Raw genomic sequence first — 16,071 nt, 5'->3', positions numbered from 1 at the left:
GACTCCCTCATACTACGTGGCACGCCCTCCCACGGGAATCCACTTGGGCTCACTTAACCACGATTGCCAATTCCCTGTTAGCAATAGCCTGGGCCGCAGGCCAGAGGCCTCAGCAGTCAATGAGGGTTATGTTGGTCACTGGAGCAGGGACAAGGGTTGCCACCGGAACATGTACACACAATCCAGGGGTTGGCATGGTTGTGCACGGTTGCCCCACCATCCCATGACGGCCACCCCGGCGGAGGGTGGCCCCCCAGCTGAGGGTCCCTCGCCGCCGCCTCCTCCCCGAACACTGGGGTAGCAAGCTCAGCGCCCACGGGCTCTTTGCCTGTGTGCAAATGGCTACTCATGTCCTCAGCTCCCTGCGGAAGCCCTACCATCAGGTTCACGTTTTTAAAACGGAGCCAGCATGAACCCTTGCTGCAGAGGCTGATGAATGACGGGAGGCCACTGGATATGGGATTGCTCCTGTTAATTGTATGGAAATAGGGAAGAAGAGGTGATAATTGGTTTCTCGCCATGCTACAGTGAGATCCGATTTTGCCTCTGGGAATTGGCCGGCTGCATCGTAAACTGTTTGCCACCTGGCACTGTTCTCGTTTTTGGCCTCTCCCACTATTCACCAGCCTTGTTTCGCTCGAGCTAGAATGCAGTGAGGCCAGAGAATCGCGGCCATTTATTCAGCATAACAGCAGTATTTACAGATCTCAGGGTCCTCACTCCTTTCTATCAGTTGCTGCAGCAGCTGACCTGTTATACTATTGCTGGTTAACGCACAGCCTAATCAGTACTGGGGAACAACCATCCCCAGCTGGATGAATCTCATCATGGTTATAACAGGGTGGATCTAGAAAAAGCATAAGCAGCTTAAATGTAAACAGAACAGGCAAGAGAGCATAGAAAAGTATAAAGTAAGGGAAGACATTAATGGTAAGGTAATTAATAGAATGAGAGTCTAAAAAATGGGTATACGTGATATGCAGCCCGGAATTGTTCTAGTGTTCTAAGCGCAGTCTAACCAAGGTGCTATACAACTATAACACAATCTCCCTGCTTTTTAATTTTGTTCTGCTAGAAATGACCCCCAATATTATAATTTATCCCTTGTACCTTTTTGTGATACGATAGTTAAAAATACAACTGCAAGATGAGTCAATTTAGAGCCAAAAAAGCTTAATTGAATTTACAATACCTATTCCCCTTTTAGATACCTTGTGCAGATTCACCTTCATCAAAAAAAAATGAATGAATGTCAACTTTAACCATTTTCAGCCAAAATATATTTTTCCTCCTCACCATTTTCCAGTTTCAAAGCCCAGACAGGATTTGGTATTTAAGTTCTGCTAAAGAAAACTATAATGTTTAAGGTGACCTCAGAAATTTCAGAAACAGCATAAATTGTTAAAAGTTACCATTTTAAAAACATTTTTTTAAGCATTGTAAGTTTTTAATGTTCATGGGTGCAGTTAAATGTCACTATTTTTTAATGTTCATGGGTGCACTTAAATGTCACTCCAATTAGAGTTCAAAATAATGTAGCATCATAATACATAATATAATCAAAATTCATAGCATCATAATAATCTTAGTCTTCTGGCTGACTAGAAACCGAGAGCCTCCATAATATGCCTGTCAAGAGCACAGCCACACTGCACACAGTTTTCTCACTGTTCTGAAATGGCCATTAAGAGAGAGGCAAGCTGAGAATGGATTCAGTGGAAGGGCAACTGGAATAAAGCTTTACCCAAATTTAAATGCCTTAATGAATTTTTACAGTCTCGAGCTCCATTCGGTTTTTAAGAAATGTACGGAAGGCGATTGGCCATTTGAACTACATAGGATTTTTTTTTCGTAAATAAGGAATTCTGGAAAGCCAAGGTGAACGTAAATGTCCAAAATGGCATGTTTATGTTCATTGTCAAATTTGGTTTTGCTAAATGAATTATTTTGCCCCAAGGTTTGACCTAAAGCCAGCAGTTAGATTGTGGAGAGCATCTTTCCAAATTATCTGCCTCTGGCCTCCTTCATCCACTACTTAAAAATGTTAATAATAGCTACATCCTTCATTGAGACAGGACAAGACGCATATTGCTGCTGGGGCTTATTTGACGTGGGGCAGAGACGTATATTTTGGAGGGTACGTCTAAGCCAAAGCAAACATTTGTAAACATAAATATTTTGCCATGTTCCATGCATGACTGCAGATACTGGACTCTTCGCCCTGAGATACATGCCTTTTATTGCTGTTGAAACGTCAAGCCACTGACAGTTCTGTATATTGCTCAATCTTACCATCTCTTTACAGCTGTGCTTATCCAGTTAACTTTCAGTGGCGTTTGTACTGCATCTAACCAGCAACTGTATTGCTTACGATGTTGTGATAGGTTACTTAAATATCCAAAGTTGTTCATTGTTGTTCAGCTTAAACTACATTGATTTTGGTGTCCTATGAAATCAAAAATGAAGTTCTTGGATGGAAGAAAATTTGAAATGACTCCAGAATTGTAAAAGATCAAGAATGTAGCTTTTCATTTTAAAGTGTCTATTTTCTATCTATCTACACACACTTAACCTAGCCTATCTTTTCAAATGACCAGTCACTATTGCCCATAATACTGTGGGGAAGAAACGTGTTGGCATAACATCACTGCTGGTGACACTATGCAGAATACATTAATTCCCTGGGGGGGGGGGGTGTTGTGTTGTGGAATGGAAATTTTCAGATATGGGATGAGAAAGGATTTAGGACACTAAAATATTTGTTTCATGGGGTCGTTTTGCAGGATTGAAGGAGCTGGGAGTAAAGTATGGGCTGGAGCAGGGGGAAATATTTAGATTCATGCAGGTTCGTGACTATGCCAGAAAAGAGGTACAGAGCTTCCCAGTAGAGCCGGTTTCCACATTGCTGGAGGAGGTGCTGACGAGAGAGGAACTGGAGAAGGGGGTAGTATCGATGGTTTACGGGGCTATTTTGGAGGAGGAAAAGGCGCCTCAAGAAGGGATCAAGGCAAAGTGGGAGGAAGAGTTGGGAGAAGGTATGGAGGAGGGGTTCTGGTGCTCCAGAGGGTGAACACCTCCACCTTGTGTGCAAGATTGGGGCTGATACAGTTGAAGGTGGTGTATAGAGTGCACCTTACAAGGGCAAGGAGGAGCCGGCTCTTTGAAGGGATAGATGTGTGTGAACGTTGCGGTGGGGGTCCCGCAAACGTTCATATGTTTTGGTCCTGTCCAAAGCTGGAGGATTATTGGAAGGAGGTGTTTAGGATAATCTCTAAAGTGGTGCACGTGAAACTGGACCCGGGCCCTCGGGAGGCCATATTCGGGGTGTTGGATCAGCCAGGGTTGGAAATGAGTGCGGAGGCCGATGTCGTAGCCTTCGCCTCGTTGATCGCTCAAAGGCAGATCCTGTTAGGGTGGAGATCAACCTCGCCACCCTGTGCCCTGGCGTGGCGGGGGGACCTGCTGGAATTCTTGACACTTGAAAAGGCCAAATTTGAACTGAGGGGAAGGACGGAGGAGTTCTACAATTCATGGGTGTTATTCATGATGCACTTTCGAGAATTGGATCACATCGAACATTGCGGGGGACCTCTGGGAGGGTTGGCCAAAGGGGCTGTATGTGTTTATGGGGTCTATGGGTGATTCCTGATTCCTTCTTGTCATTTGTTTATGTTAACATGCGGGCTAATGTCTGGGGTTTGGTTGGAGAATGGGATCGTTGTTATTGATATGGGGATTGACATTACATTCGTTACTAATTATTGTTTATTGTCGGGTGTAGATTTGGGAGAAAATGTGAAAAAGGAGGAGATAAAAAATATTTAAACAAAAAGATGTGCAGGTTAAGTGGATTGGCCATATTAAATTGCCCTTTAGTATCCGAAATGTTAGGTAGGGCTGCGGTGTAGGGCTGGGGCATAGGCCTACGGGGTACCTTTTCCGAGAGTCGATGCAGACTCGATGGGTCAAGTGGCCACCTCATGCACTGTGGAGATGCTACAATTCTACATTACAACTAGCAATACTTAACCAGTCTTTTCGATTTCTAGCAGGCATTACCAAACAGCAATCTTCTGTTTCTATAAACTGTGTGACAAGATTTCACCAACAGGTCCCAATTTTATTGTAACTTTTCAGCTAAATAAACAAGTCCAGCATTAACACATTTATTAATAATTATGAAGGTATGCCTTATATATTTAATAAAATGATAACATACCGTTTGACCATTTTTTAGTGTATAAACCAAAGGTTTTTCTTCTATATAAACCACTATCTTTTACTCAATGCTTTTCAATCTTCTATCTGATCTGGAATCACTTAAGACACATGTAATTGTATGACCTTTATGCATTTCAGATTTTTTTCTTTCTGAATGCTAAACGAGCAGGAAAAACAATGCAATTGAGAAGCCTTTCAAAGCACTATAGATTTGTGAATCTGTAATAGGTTGGGTTTGGAATAAAAATTAACTCTAGATAAATTGGATATAGTGGCACGATTGGAAACTGCTCTTGTTGTTCATAGTGATTTAAATTGACTGTCACTGTGCAATCGCAGAGGATTGATCTGTGTCCTTGCAACGTTCGATTCTTTGCCCTTAGTAAATGTTTAGGTAATTAATATACATACAAGTGAAGTTCACCTGAAAGCTGTAGATTAGATTTTGCATGCCATTGTTAATAATTTTGGATCTTTGGTAGAAAAGTTGATTAATAAAAAATTGTCCCTTGTACGGGTTTCAGTCATTGGAGATCTATAATGCTTTGTGAAAAATTATTGAATTTGAATATTTTGCTTGTGAATAACAGTTTATTAAGTAAAGGATATGAAAAATATAACTTTGAAGTTTACTGAATCTCTTTTTTTCATCCACCTTTTTAAAACTGAAGCCAGAGAATTTGCTCCTAGCTAGTAAATTGAAGGGAGCAGCTGTGAAATTGGCAGATTTTGGTTTGGCAATTGAAGTCCAGGGAGACCAGCAAGCGTGGTTTGGTGAGTGCATTGTAAAATGATGTTTTTGGTCTCCTGCAGCATAATTGCAGTCAACAGATCACATCAGGAGTGTGGGCTTCCCGACAACCTTCATGCCTCGTGGGATTTACTCAAGTCGCATGAGGTATCGGAATTCCGCCCAAAAGAGGCGTGACAAAATGGTGTGCACCAAAGTAGGGTTCAAACCTACTTGGGCGAGTTCACCCGATATCTACCGGCCTCCTGGATCTACCAGCCTCGTCAGCGAGTCTGCCCCAGACGCCATTCAGTACTGGTCCACACAAACACGGACCAGGTGAAGTCAGGGTCAGTGCAGAGTGGTTCCCTACACCTCTCACTAGAACGTGGGCACCTTGACACTGCACAGCTGAAACCTTTGCGCTGCCATCCTGGCACAGCGAAGATGTCTGGGTTGCCCTGCAAAGCTCGCAGAAGCACTGCCAGGGTGGCAGTGCAAGGGTGCCAGGATGGCACTGCCAAGGGTCAGGGCCTGAGGGGAGCCATGCCCATTAAAGGATGGTGGAGGAGATATGGATGGTGGGGAGGTGCAGGGCAGGTAAGGGAGGTTGGGGGAAGTGACAGGTGGGGGTCCTGGAGGAGGGGAGGGCCTGATGAGGGGGGGGGGGAAGCACAGGAACCCCATGGTAGGGTGACCTCACTTGGAGAGGTGTGGGGTAGGGCCCAGATGTGTGGAGGTGGTGACATTACCACTTAGAGATTGGGGCACCATTTCAAAATGGCGGCCTGATTTCCAAATTCAGCTCCTCAGTGTTGAAAAAAAATTCAAAGTGTGGGCTAAACGATGAGTAACTCCCCAGGATCCAAAAAAGTGACTGAGTGTTTGTTGATAGCGGTGGGGAATTCGCCGGCAGAGTCGGCAGGAAACTCCCCGAAAAACCTGCCACGTAGAAATCTTTCCATTAAATTCCGCCACAGATTTTTCATAAGTCATCATTCAAAGAACTTCCATCTAGGATTTTCAAAATAAAAATTCTTATGGCTTCTGTTAAAGCCATGGGACAATCCCCTCTTCATTAAGGACTATCTTGTAAAGTGCCAGATTCAGCATTGTGACTAAACACATTTCCCTCGTACCCAGAAGCTAAAGACAATGGAGCAGTTCCACAATAGGGGAGGCAGGGGAATCCTGGGAAAAAGGACAGTACACAGAACACTCTCTGACCAGCTATAAGAATTGCACAAAGAACATAGGCAGTCATTTTTGTCTTTGAACAATAATGTGAAATAGACAATATTAGCGTGGCTGCCCGTTAAACATCTGTCCTGATTTTCAATTCCATTGAAAATCGAAACACAGATCAAGAGGGACAGGTAATGAATGGCTGAAATGATGTCACCTATTTTAATTGATTATTCCAGGGTGTCTGGAGCGGAGCAGCTTACTGAGGTTTGGGATCCAAGTTTTGGCATTTGCTGTAGGTGTCTGCTGCACATGTTAATAGAAGAAAGCAAATGAAATAATTTATTGTAACAGTAATTTCATTGCTCCCAGTGTTTTGGATTCGTCACCCAGATATTCATATTTCCATTTTTATCACCAGCTAAATAAAAATTGTGTATTCCTACTTTTTAACTTCTTTTAAAATTTGTTAATTTTTGGTTAGTCAGTTGAAGTCTGCCATCCACATTAAAATTTGCGTTTATGGATAGCTTCTTGTTCCTGCATCATACTAACCAGATATTAAAGGGAAATGCAACTGTTTATATACAAAGCTGTCTTACTTTATTAAAACATAACATTTATATGAAATCAACGTTTTTTTCTGAAATGCTATAATCACAGGTTTTGCTGGTACACCAGGGTACCTCTCTCCTGAAGTATTACGGAAAGATCCATATGGAAAGCCAGTGGATATGTGGGCTTGTGGTAAGTAAATTACACCGTTTATGATTTATTCTACCAGACATGGAGGATATCTTAGCCAATTTATTTATTAGGCATAATGTTATTGATATATTAAAAATAACCAAATGTACACCTTTTTGGCAAGAATCCTTGGCTAGAAATGCAAAATGGGAACCTTGGTTCTTTCGGCCCACCCCTCACACAAGAGAGCTGAAGCCAATAGTGACTTCACCTAAGATCTGGCTGAAATCAAGTAGCTCAGCATAGATCAGGAATTAAACCTGAAGCTTTTAAGCTTGTATTTTGTTGTGTTAATTTTCCCTCATGGGGGACTTCCGGTGGCGGCTATGAAGGATTAAGTTACACATTTGGTGGCTCCCACTCTGGTCGGACGTTTGGAGCTTTTCCCCCAATTTTCTACCGGACTTGAATTGTAAAACTGATGACCGAGGCAATTGTGTACTGAATTCCCACATTGGTGCATGGAGAGAAGGACTAGAAGTGCTCGTAAAGGCAGAAACAGAAATCAGAGAAGGCTTAGGCTGAAGCTGCAGCAGGAGACAGCATGGCGGAGGACCGGACCTCTGGTTTGTCGACCCAGCGGTCAACGTAGAAGCTGATGCAAGTTATTCAAGAAGGCTTTGCTAAGCAGAAACGAGACTGATTGGACTTGATAAAAGAGTCAATTGAGCGGCTGGAGCTTAGATTGGACGTCCAAGATCGGGCGATCCAGAAGGTAGAGAAGGCACTGGCTGAGCAGGAGGAATATCAAACTGCGGTGGAGTTGGAGGTGGGGATGCTGAGAGACCAGCAGAAGAAGCTCCTGGAGAAGGTGGAGGATCTAGACAATAGGTCCCACCGACAGAACTTGAGAATCGTTGGGCTCCCGGAGGGGTCCGACGGAGCAGACGTTGGGGCATACATCGCAGACATGTTTGAGAAGCTGCTGGGGGATGGGGCATTGTCCCGGCCCTTGGAGGTGGACAGGGCTCACAGAGCACTCGCGAGGAAGCCGCGAATGGGAGACTCCCCGAGGGCAATGGTGGTGAGATTCCACAGGGATATGGATAAGGAGCGCATTCTACAGTGGGCCAAGCAGACACAGAGCTGTAAGTGGGACAATAGTATCCTGTGGGTTTACCAAGACCTGAGTGTGGCGGTGGTCAGGAGACGAGAAGGCTTCAACCAGATTAGGTCTATCGTTTTTAAGAAAAAAGTGAAGTTCGGACTGTTGTATCCAGCCCGTCTCTGGATCACGCACGAGGAACAGCACTTTTATTTTGAGTCGCCTGAGGACGTGCTGGACTTCGCAGAAAGGAAAGGAAAGGTGGACTGAGAACTTTTGAACTTTGCTGCAACGTTCTTGGGTTTTTTTTGTTTTTCTGTTCTTTTTTTAAAAAAAAAAGTTTCTCATTTTTCGTTTTGTGGAAGCTGTTTGTAATGCCTTTTGCATTGATTTGGGACCAGCGGTAGAGTTGAGTGAGTTAAAGTTTTAATTTGCACTGTTGGGGGATGGAGGTATGCTTGTTTAGATCTTGGTGTTTTTCTGTCGGGCAATTGTCTGGGGTTTGTTTGATGTTGGAGTATGTTTGTATCAGCGGGGGGGTAGTGTGGGGAGGGAACAATAAGTGGGAGACTATCCGGCGCCAGGGATGGGGGCCACCAAGCTATCTGGGCAGGATAGCTCATGGAAGCGCAGTGGGGGGTGTGCATATTTTTGGTTTATTCAACGGGTTGGGTTACAGAGTGTTGCTACTGAGCGGGGGGTGGGTTAATGTTCTGCTGACGAGGGAGGGACTTGGGTTAAGGGACAAGAGAGGAGATTGGGGGCGGAGGTTGCCTGGGGGCGGACCGGTGGAGGCGGGAGCATGGGCTGGAGGCGTGCCCAAAAAAGGGAATGACTGATTGGCGAGAGGGGGGGGGCAGGCAATGAGCACTCCAACTAGGCTGATCACCTGGAATGTTCGAGGGTTAAATGAGACCGATCAAGAGGGCACGTGTGTTCGTGCATCTTAGCGGACTGAAGGTGGGCGTGGTAATGTTGCAGGAGACAAACCTTAGAGTAACTGACCAGATTAGATTGAGGAAAGGCTGGGTCAGTCAGTTCTTTCACTCGGGACTAGACTAGAGGGGTCGCGATCCTGATCAATAAGTGGGTGGTGTTTGAGGCGGGTAGAATAGTGTCGGATGTGGGAGATCGGTACGTTATGGTTAGTGGGAGGGGGGTGCAGGTGGTACTAGTAAATGTGTATGCGCCAAATTGAGATGATGTGGAGTTCATAAAGAAGATGCTGGGGAAGATACCGGACCTGGACTTGCACAGGTTGGTCATGGGAGGGGACTTCAACACAGTTATTGATCCTGGCTTGGACCGGTCAAGCTCGAAAACGGGCAGGGTGCAAGCAATGGCAAAGGAACTAAAAGGGTTCATGGAGCAGATGGGGGGGGGGGGGATCCATGGAGATTTAGCAGCCGAGGGTGAAGGAATTCTCCTTCTACTCAAACGTGCATAAAATGTACTCCCGGATTGATTTCTTCATTTTGAGCTGGGCTTTACTAGCAGGGGTGGTGGACACTGGGTACTCGTTGATCACAATCTCAGACCATGCTCCGCACTGGGTTGACCTGCAGGTTAGTAAAGACAGTAACCAGCGCCCGCAATGGTGGTTAGATGTGGGACTTTTGGCTGAATAACGGGTGTGCAAGTGGCTGAGGAAATGTATTCAGAACTACCTGCAGGTCAACGGCATGGGGGAAATTTCAGCAGTGGTGGTCTGGGAAGCACTGAAGGCGGTGGTCAGAGGGGAGCTGACCTCGATAACGGGCCCATAGGGAGAAGGTGGACAGGACAGTGACAAACCGACTGGTTAAGGAGATCCTACAGATCGACAGGAGGTATGCGGAGACCCCAGAGGCAGGGCTTTTAAGGGAATGGCGGAGGCTACAGGTGGTGTTTGGCTTGTTAACCACAGGGAGGGCGGTGGAGCAGCTGAGAAAGGCAAGGGGAGCGATCTGTGAGCATGGAGAGAAGGCCAGCAGAATGCTTGCACAGCAGCTTAGAAAGAGGGAGGCAGCCAGGGAGATAGGGAAAGTAAAGGATGGATATTGGAACCTGGTTGGTGATTCAGCAGGGGTGAATAAGGCGTTTAGGGAATTCTACAGTAGGCTGCATAGGTTGGAACCCCCTATGGGGCCGGAGGGGATGAGGAACTTCTTGGAGGGGCTAAATTTCCCAAAGGTGGACAGGGAGCTGGTAGAAGGGCTAGGGGCCCCGATCAGGCTGGAAGAGATAGTGGAGGGTCTGAAGGCCATGCAGGAGGGTAAGGCCCCGGGACTGGACGGGCACCCAGTGGAGTTTTATAAAAAGTTCTCTGGGATATTGGGGCCGGTGTTGATGAGGATGTTAAATGAGGCGAGGGAAAGAGGGATGCTGCCCCCGATGATGTCACAGGCCACAATTTCGCTGATTCTGAAGCGGGACAAGAACCGGGAGCTGTGTGGGTCCTACAGGCCGATATCCCTGTTGAATGTGGATGCTAAATTGCTGGCCAAAATTTTGTCCTCCAGGATTGAGGATTGTGTTCTGGACGTTATTGGGGAGGACCAGATGGGGTTTAATAAGGGAAGGCAGTTGGTGGCCAATGTAAGAAGGTTGTTAAACGTGATCATGATGCCCCCGGAAGATAGGGAGGTGGAGGTAGTCATCGCAATGGATGCAGAAAAGGCTTTTGATCGGGCAGAATGGGATTATCTTTGGGAGGTAATGGGACAGTTTGGATTTGGGCGGGGCTTTCTTGACTGGGTCAGGTTGCTGTATCAGGCTCCTGTGGCAAGCGTACGGACATCAAACTATTTTAGACTGCACCGGGGGACGAGACAGGGATGCCCCATCTCGCCACTGTTGTTCGCGCTAGCTATTTGGCAATTGCTCTGAGAGCCTCGGGGGGGGGAGGGGGGAGCACATAGTCTTGCTCTATGCAGACCATCTGCTTCTATCTGTATCGGACCCAATAGAGGATGGAAGAAATCATGAGGATTCTAGGGGAATTTGGCCGGTTTTCGGGGTATAAGCTAAACACAGGGAAAAGTGAGATGTTTCCAGTCCAGGCGAGGGGATAGGAGAGGCGATTGGTGGAACTGCCGTTTAGATTAGTGGGGGATGCTTGAGGCACCTAGGCATTCAAGTGGCGTGGGAATGGGACCGGCTGCATAAATTAAATCTGGCCCGAGTAGTAGACCAAATGAAGGACGATTTTCGGAGATGGGACGCGCTTCCGTTGTCACGGGCTCGGAGGGTGCAGCCGGTGTAGATGACGGTCCTCCCGAGATTCCTGTTTGTATTTCAGTGTCTCCCCATCTTTATTCCGCGGTCCTTTTTTAAACGGGTCAACAAAGTGATCACTGGCTTCGTTTGGGCGTGTAAGACCCCGCGAATAAAGAAGGTAATGCTTGAGCGGAGTCGGGGAGAGGGCGAGCTGGCGCTGCCAAATTTTAGGAACTATTACTGGGTGACGAATATAGCCATGATCAGGAAGTGGGTAGTGGGAGAGGGTTCGGCAATGGAACGTTTGGAGGCAGCTTCATGCAAGGGCACCTGCCTGGGGGCGTTGGTAACTGCGCCTCTGCAGTTCCCGCCGGCACAGTATTTCACAAACCCCATGGTGGTGGCGACCCTGAGAGTCTGGGGGCAATGGAGGAGACATGTGAGAGCAGAGGGAGCATCGGTCTGGTCCCCAACCTGTAATAATCACCGGTTTGCCTCGGGAAGTATGAATGGGGGGTTCCGGATATGGCGGAGAGCAGGGATTGAGAGGATGGGGGATATGTTTATAGAGGGGAACTTTCCTAGTATGAGGGCGCTGGAGGAGAAGTTTGGGTTGGCGAGGGGAAACAAATTCAGGTAGCTGCAGGTGCGGGACTTCCGATGTAAACAGGTGTCAACCTTCCCGCTCCTACCGCTAAGGGGGATTCAGGACAGTGTAGTTTCCAGAGGGTGGGTAGGCGAAGGGAGCATCTCTGACATTTGCAAGGAACTTATGGGGTTCAGAGGATATGCAGACTGAGGAGCTGAAGTGCAAGTGGGAGGAGGAGCTGGGAGGATATCTAGAGGATGGTCTATGGACGGATGTGTTGAGTAGAGTCAACGCGACCGCAACAAGTGCCAGGCTCAGCCTGATACAATTCAAGTTTGTTCACCGGGCTCACATGACAGTGGCCTGAATGAGCAGATTCTTTGGGGTGGAAGACAGGTGTGCAAAATATGCGGCAGGACCAGCGAACCATGTCCACATGTTCTGGACATATCCGAAGCTTAGGGACTTTGGCAGGGGTTTGCCACTGTCATGTCCACAGTGTTAAAAACAAGGGTGGCACTGAGCCCAGAGGTGGCGATTTGCAGGGTGTTGGAAGACCCAGGAATCCAGGAGGAGAAAGAGACAGAAGTCTGGCTTCCCTGGTAGCCAGGAGACGGATACTATTAGCTTGGAGGGACTCACAGCCCCCGAAATCGGAGACCTGGCTATTGGACATGGTTAGCTTTCTCTGTTTGGAGAAAATCAAGTTCGCCTTGAGAGGGTCACTGTTAGGGTTCGCCCAGAAGTGGCATCTGCACTATGTTTATAGTTTCATGTACATTGTTTATTTTGTTGTTGTTACAATACCAAAAATACCTCAATAAAATGTTTATTAAAAAAAAATTGTTCCTGATGGGAATGTGGTCCTCGGATTTAAAATTTGGATGCAGGAGGACAAAACTAATTCTTCGCATATCCCCAAAACAATCATTACTGTTTATGGCAGAAACTTAAGCTACCTTTGCCCTAGTTTCTCATTCCTGAAACTCTTGAACCTCCTTTCCTCTTGGTTAAATCGATGAAATAATCACTTTGGTTGCAAAATAACTATCTGGGAAAAAATATTAAATTGTGAAGACCACCGCAATGAAAACAAATGGCAAAAAACTAAAATTGCTTAACTCGGTGAGAAATGTAAAACTTAGAACTCATATCCAACCAGGCTCTGGTAATCTCTTCTACTCTTTCTACATTTACTGCCTTGTCTGTTCCTTTATACCTTTAACGCACTGCTATCCCTCTTCGCAAAGTACTACTTGATGTGTTCTGCGTTAGTCGTCTTTTGGTCTTGCTTGGGCCTTGAGAATTCTGTCCTTCAAGCTAAACATCATACTTGCCAGATTGAGTTATAGTTACAGCACGTAGGGAAGTAATTTGGCCTGTTGAGTGTGTGCCAACTCTCTGCAAAGGAAATACCCTAGTGCCGCTTGCATACCTTCTCCCTGCAGCCCTGCAATATTTTCCTCTTCAGATAATGATCCGATTATCTTGAAAGCTGCAGTTGACCACACGCTCAGGCAGCGAATTCCAGATCCTAACAACTCGCTGCTTAAACAAGTAGTTCCTCGTGTTGTTGTTGCTTCTTTTGCTATACATCTTAAATCAGTGTTCTTTGCTTCTTGATCCTGTCACCAATGGAAACAGTTTCTCCCTATCTACTTGGCTCTATCAAATCTCCTCTCAACCTTCTCTTCTCCAAGGAGAACAGTCCCAGTTTCCCCAATCGATCTATGTCACTGGAGTTCCTCATCCCTGGAATCATTCTCGTGAATCGTTTCTGTATTCTTTCTAATGCTTTCACATCATTGCTAAAATATGCTGCCCAGTATGATACTTGGAGTGATATTTCCATCCTTTTTTGAACAAAACTGTCTCATATCTCTCTTGTACCACCTATCCTGGAATCAAACACTGCTGAATGCCTTCAGAAATTAGAGTCCTTTGTGTCTCAATTTTGATGCCTCTTTCAATGGCAATTCAATTTCAATGAAGCTAGGGATCTGAAAATTTCACATTATATCAAACATAGCTTTAACCATTGACCCCCATGAGCAAAAAATAGAGAATAACTTTCCAGGATGTTTAATTACTGCTATCTTTGGCCAGGCCTGTTTAAAAACCTCATGTTTAATGGATAGTTCAGTGCATAATTATAACCAAAATGCTTTAGCTCCTTAACTGAAAGATATATAAAATACTGGCAAGAGAAATTCTCGGATACAAATCAGAATTGGCAATTGTGGCTGTTACCTTTTGTTTTCGAGATTACACCCCAACTGCTGAACAATACGAGATTGTAGGACCTCAACAAGTTTAGAACAGGTTCATTTTATATTTCTCTATAAGCCGACCTTCAGTTTATTCATATTAAACATTCATCGGTTATACTTCACCCAATCCAGAAATTCACAATCAAAAGTTCTCCATTCATTTTGCCTTGCAAACTGAACCAATATTGTTAAATCATCTGCTTGTTTAATGCAGATAATCTAAGGGCATTTGTATTTGCATTGGTATAACTACTGGGTCGGGTTTTATTGTGAAACATTAATTTGGCTTTATTTTTCCTGAAGCCCAGTAATTTCCCAAGCTCCCTTTACTCTTCCCTTGAGGATGCAGCACTAGAATGACGATGAATATAACAGGAATGCTCAAAAGTTTATTAAATAAATTTAAGATGATATTTGTATCAACGAAAAAGTCTTTTTAGGATATGCTTATTTATTATTTCTGTTTTTCAAAACTTTTGAATTCAAGCTGAATGCCCCAAAGTTGAAACTAAATTGCTTTATACATTCTAGTAACATACATGGAAACCATCAATTAAATGGATTTCTTCTATTTCATAATCACAAGTTAGATCTGTTATGTTCTGTACTCTCAGGACAAAAGAACGTGAAGTTGAAGTAAATGGGGTTGAATGCAAATAACAACGCATGTTTATTGAAGAGCAGTTCGCTGTACAAAGGCTAAATCTTGACTGAGGCAAATTTGATGATGTCACAAGTTATCACGTGTCTGAACTCTTGAAATGACCGTGCACCAACACCACAACAACCCCACATATACAAGAAGATCAAATGCGATAATTTCAAGAAACCATGCTCTTAAAGCAAAATTTATGATAGTATGATTAACATGTAGCTTTGTTGAAGTTTGTCCTTTATGTATCCAGTGGATTTGAACTCAAATCATCTTTAATTGCTTCTTTTGTAATGGTTTCAATTCATTTCCAGTGTTAAGTTCACCGTCTGGGTGGTATCCAAACTGGATACTTCTCTTCACGAGAATCCTGTTATAGTGCAACATGCAATCCTAGAAATATTAGAACTACTGACCTCCTTTTTGGTTCTCTGCTCATGGAGGTTAATGCATAACTCTGTACAGAGAGTTTGAGTGCTTCGCCTTGGCTGCACTGATTTAGCCCTTCTCACAAATTAAGTATTGGTAAACCTCCAGTCTAGGCGTAGACCAAAATGTCTTGAAAACTAAAGGGTTTTCTTGGGATGAAGGCTGTACAGACACCGTCTTCTAGGTCCCAGTAGCCGCTGTTTTCAATGCACCCAACCACAAACATTTTGAGAAGGTGACATCCTGAATTGAGCTAGAAACCTTTTTTTGGCAAATTAAATATCAGTCTGTATTTTTCCAAAAATAATTTACTGTGATCTAAACAGGTTTGGCAGCCGAACTGTGCATTAGCTCCATGAAAACAATTTTGGCATTGAATATTTCTTTAATTTCGGCAGGTGTTATTCTGTACATACTACTGGTTGGTTACCCTCCTTTCTGGGACGAAGATCAACACAGGCTGTACCAACAGATCAAGGCTGGCGCATATGACGTAAGTAAATCAAATAACTCCTGTTAACTCTTCCAAGCAGTTGAAAATGTTTTATTAATACATGGAGGGTTTCTTTTAAACATCTGACTGCATATATGTGTTATCTGCCACTCAAATTTTATTCCTTACTGAGGTAAAATATTGCAATTGAAACCACCTAGATTATGGTTGTTCCCTTTCCTCTGCATTTTTTCCCTTCCCCAAAGCACAAAACCTAGCCTGGCGGTCAGCAAACCTTTTAACTGACACCTTAATACCTAATGGGGTGGATAGGTCTATCAGTGTATTGTTTCATAGATTATATTCTGCCACATTCAAATGATCTTTGCTCCTGTTGTCTTTAAATGCTGGCACGATCACATCTGAAGCAGAGTTATGGTTATTGTGCAAGTACGTAATGCCATTAATGATTAGACTTGCAAGCTTTTCAAGAAATCAGGTTTACATTGACAGCCATTTGCTAAAATCAATGGAAATCTGGCATTCCAAGAAGCAGCAGACAGAAGAAAAAA

General features: G+C 44.6%; 1 protein-coding gene across 38 annotated transcripts in view; it reads left to right on the top strand.

Moving 5' to 3' along the window:
• LOC119963306 (calcium/calmodulin-dependent protein kinase type II subunit delta) overlaps positions 1 to 16,071 on the top strand; it is a 425,111-nt gene that overhangs the window by 295,039 nt on the left and 114,001 nt on the right. For all 38 annotated transcript variants that reach the window (XM_038792233.1, XM_038792235.1, XM_038792231.1 and 35 more), the window contains exons 7-9: positions 4,893 to 4,995; positions 6,800 to 6,883; positions 15,465 to 15,559. In XM_038792233.1, coding sequence (XP_038648161.1) covers positions 4,893 to 4,995; positions 6,800 to 6,883; positions 15,465 to 15,559 — 282 coding nt within the window. The remainder of the gene's footprint in view (positions 1 to 4,892; positions 4,996 to 6,799; positions 6,884 to 15,464; positions 15,560 to 16,071) is intronic.

Source organism: Scyliorhinus canicula, chromosome 3 (genome assembly GCF_902713615.1).
Source record: "Scyliorhinus canicula chromosome 3, sScyCan1.1, whole genome shotgun sequence".
In the NCBI taxonomy this organism is placed as follows: domain Eukaryota; kingdom Metazoa; phylum Chordata; class Chondrichthyes; order Carcharhiniformes; family Scyliorhinidae; genus Scyliorhinus; species Scyliorhinus canicula.
Note: the sequence above shows the minus strand (reverse complement) of the source record. Positions and strands in the feature narration are given on the sequence as shown.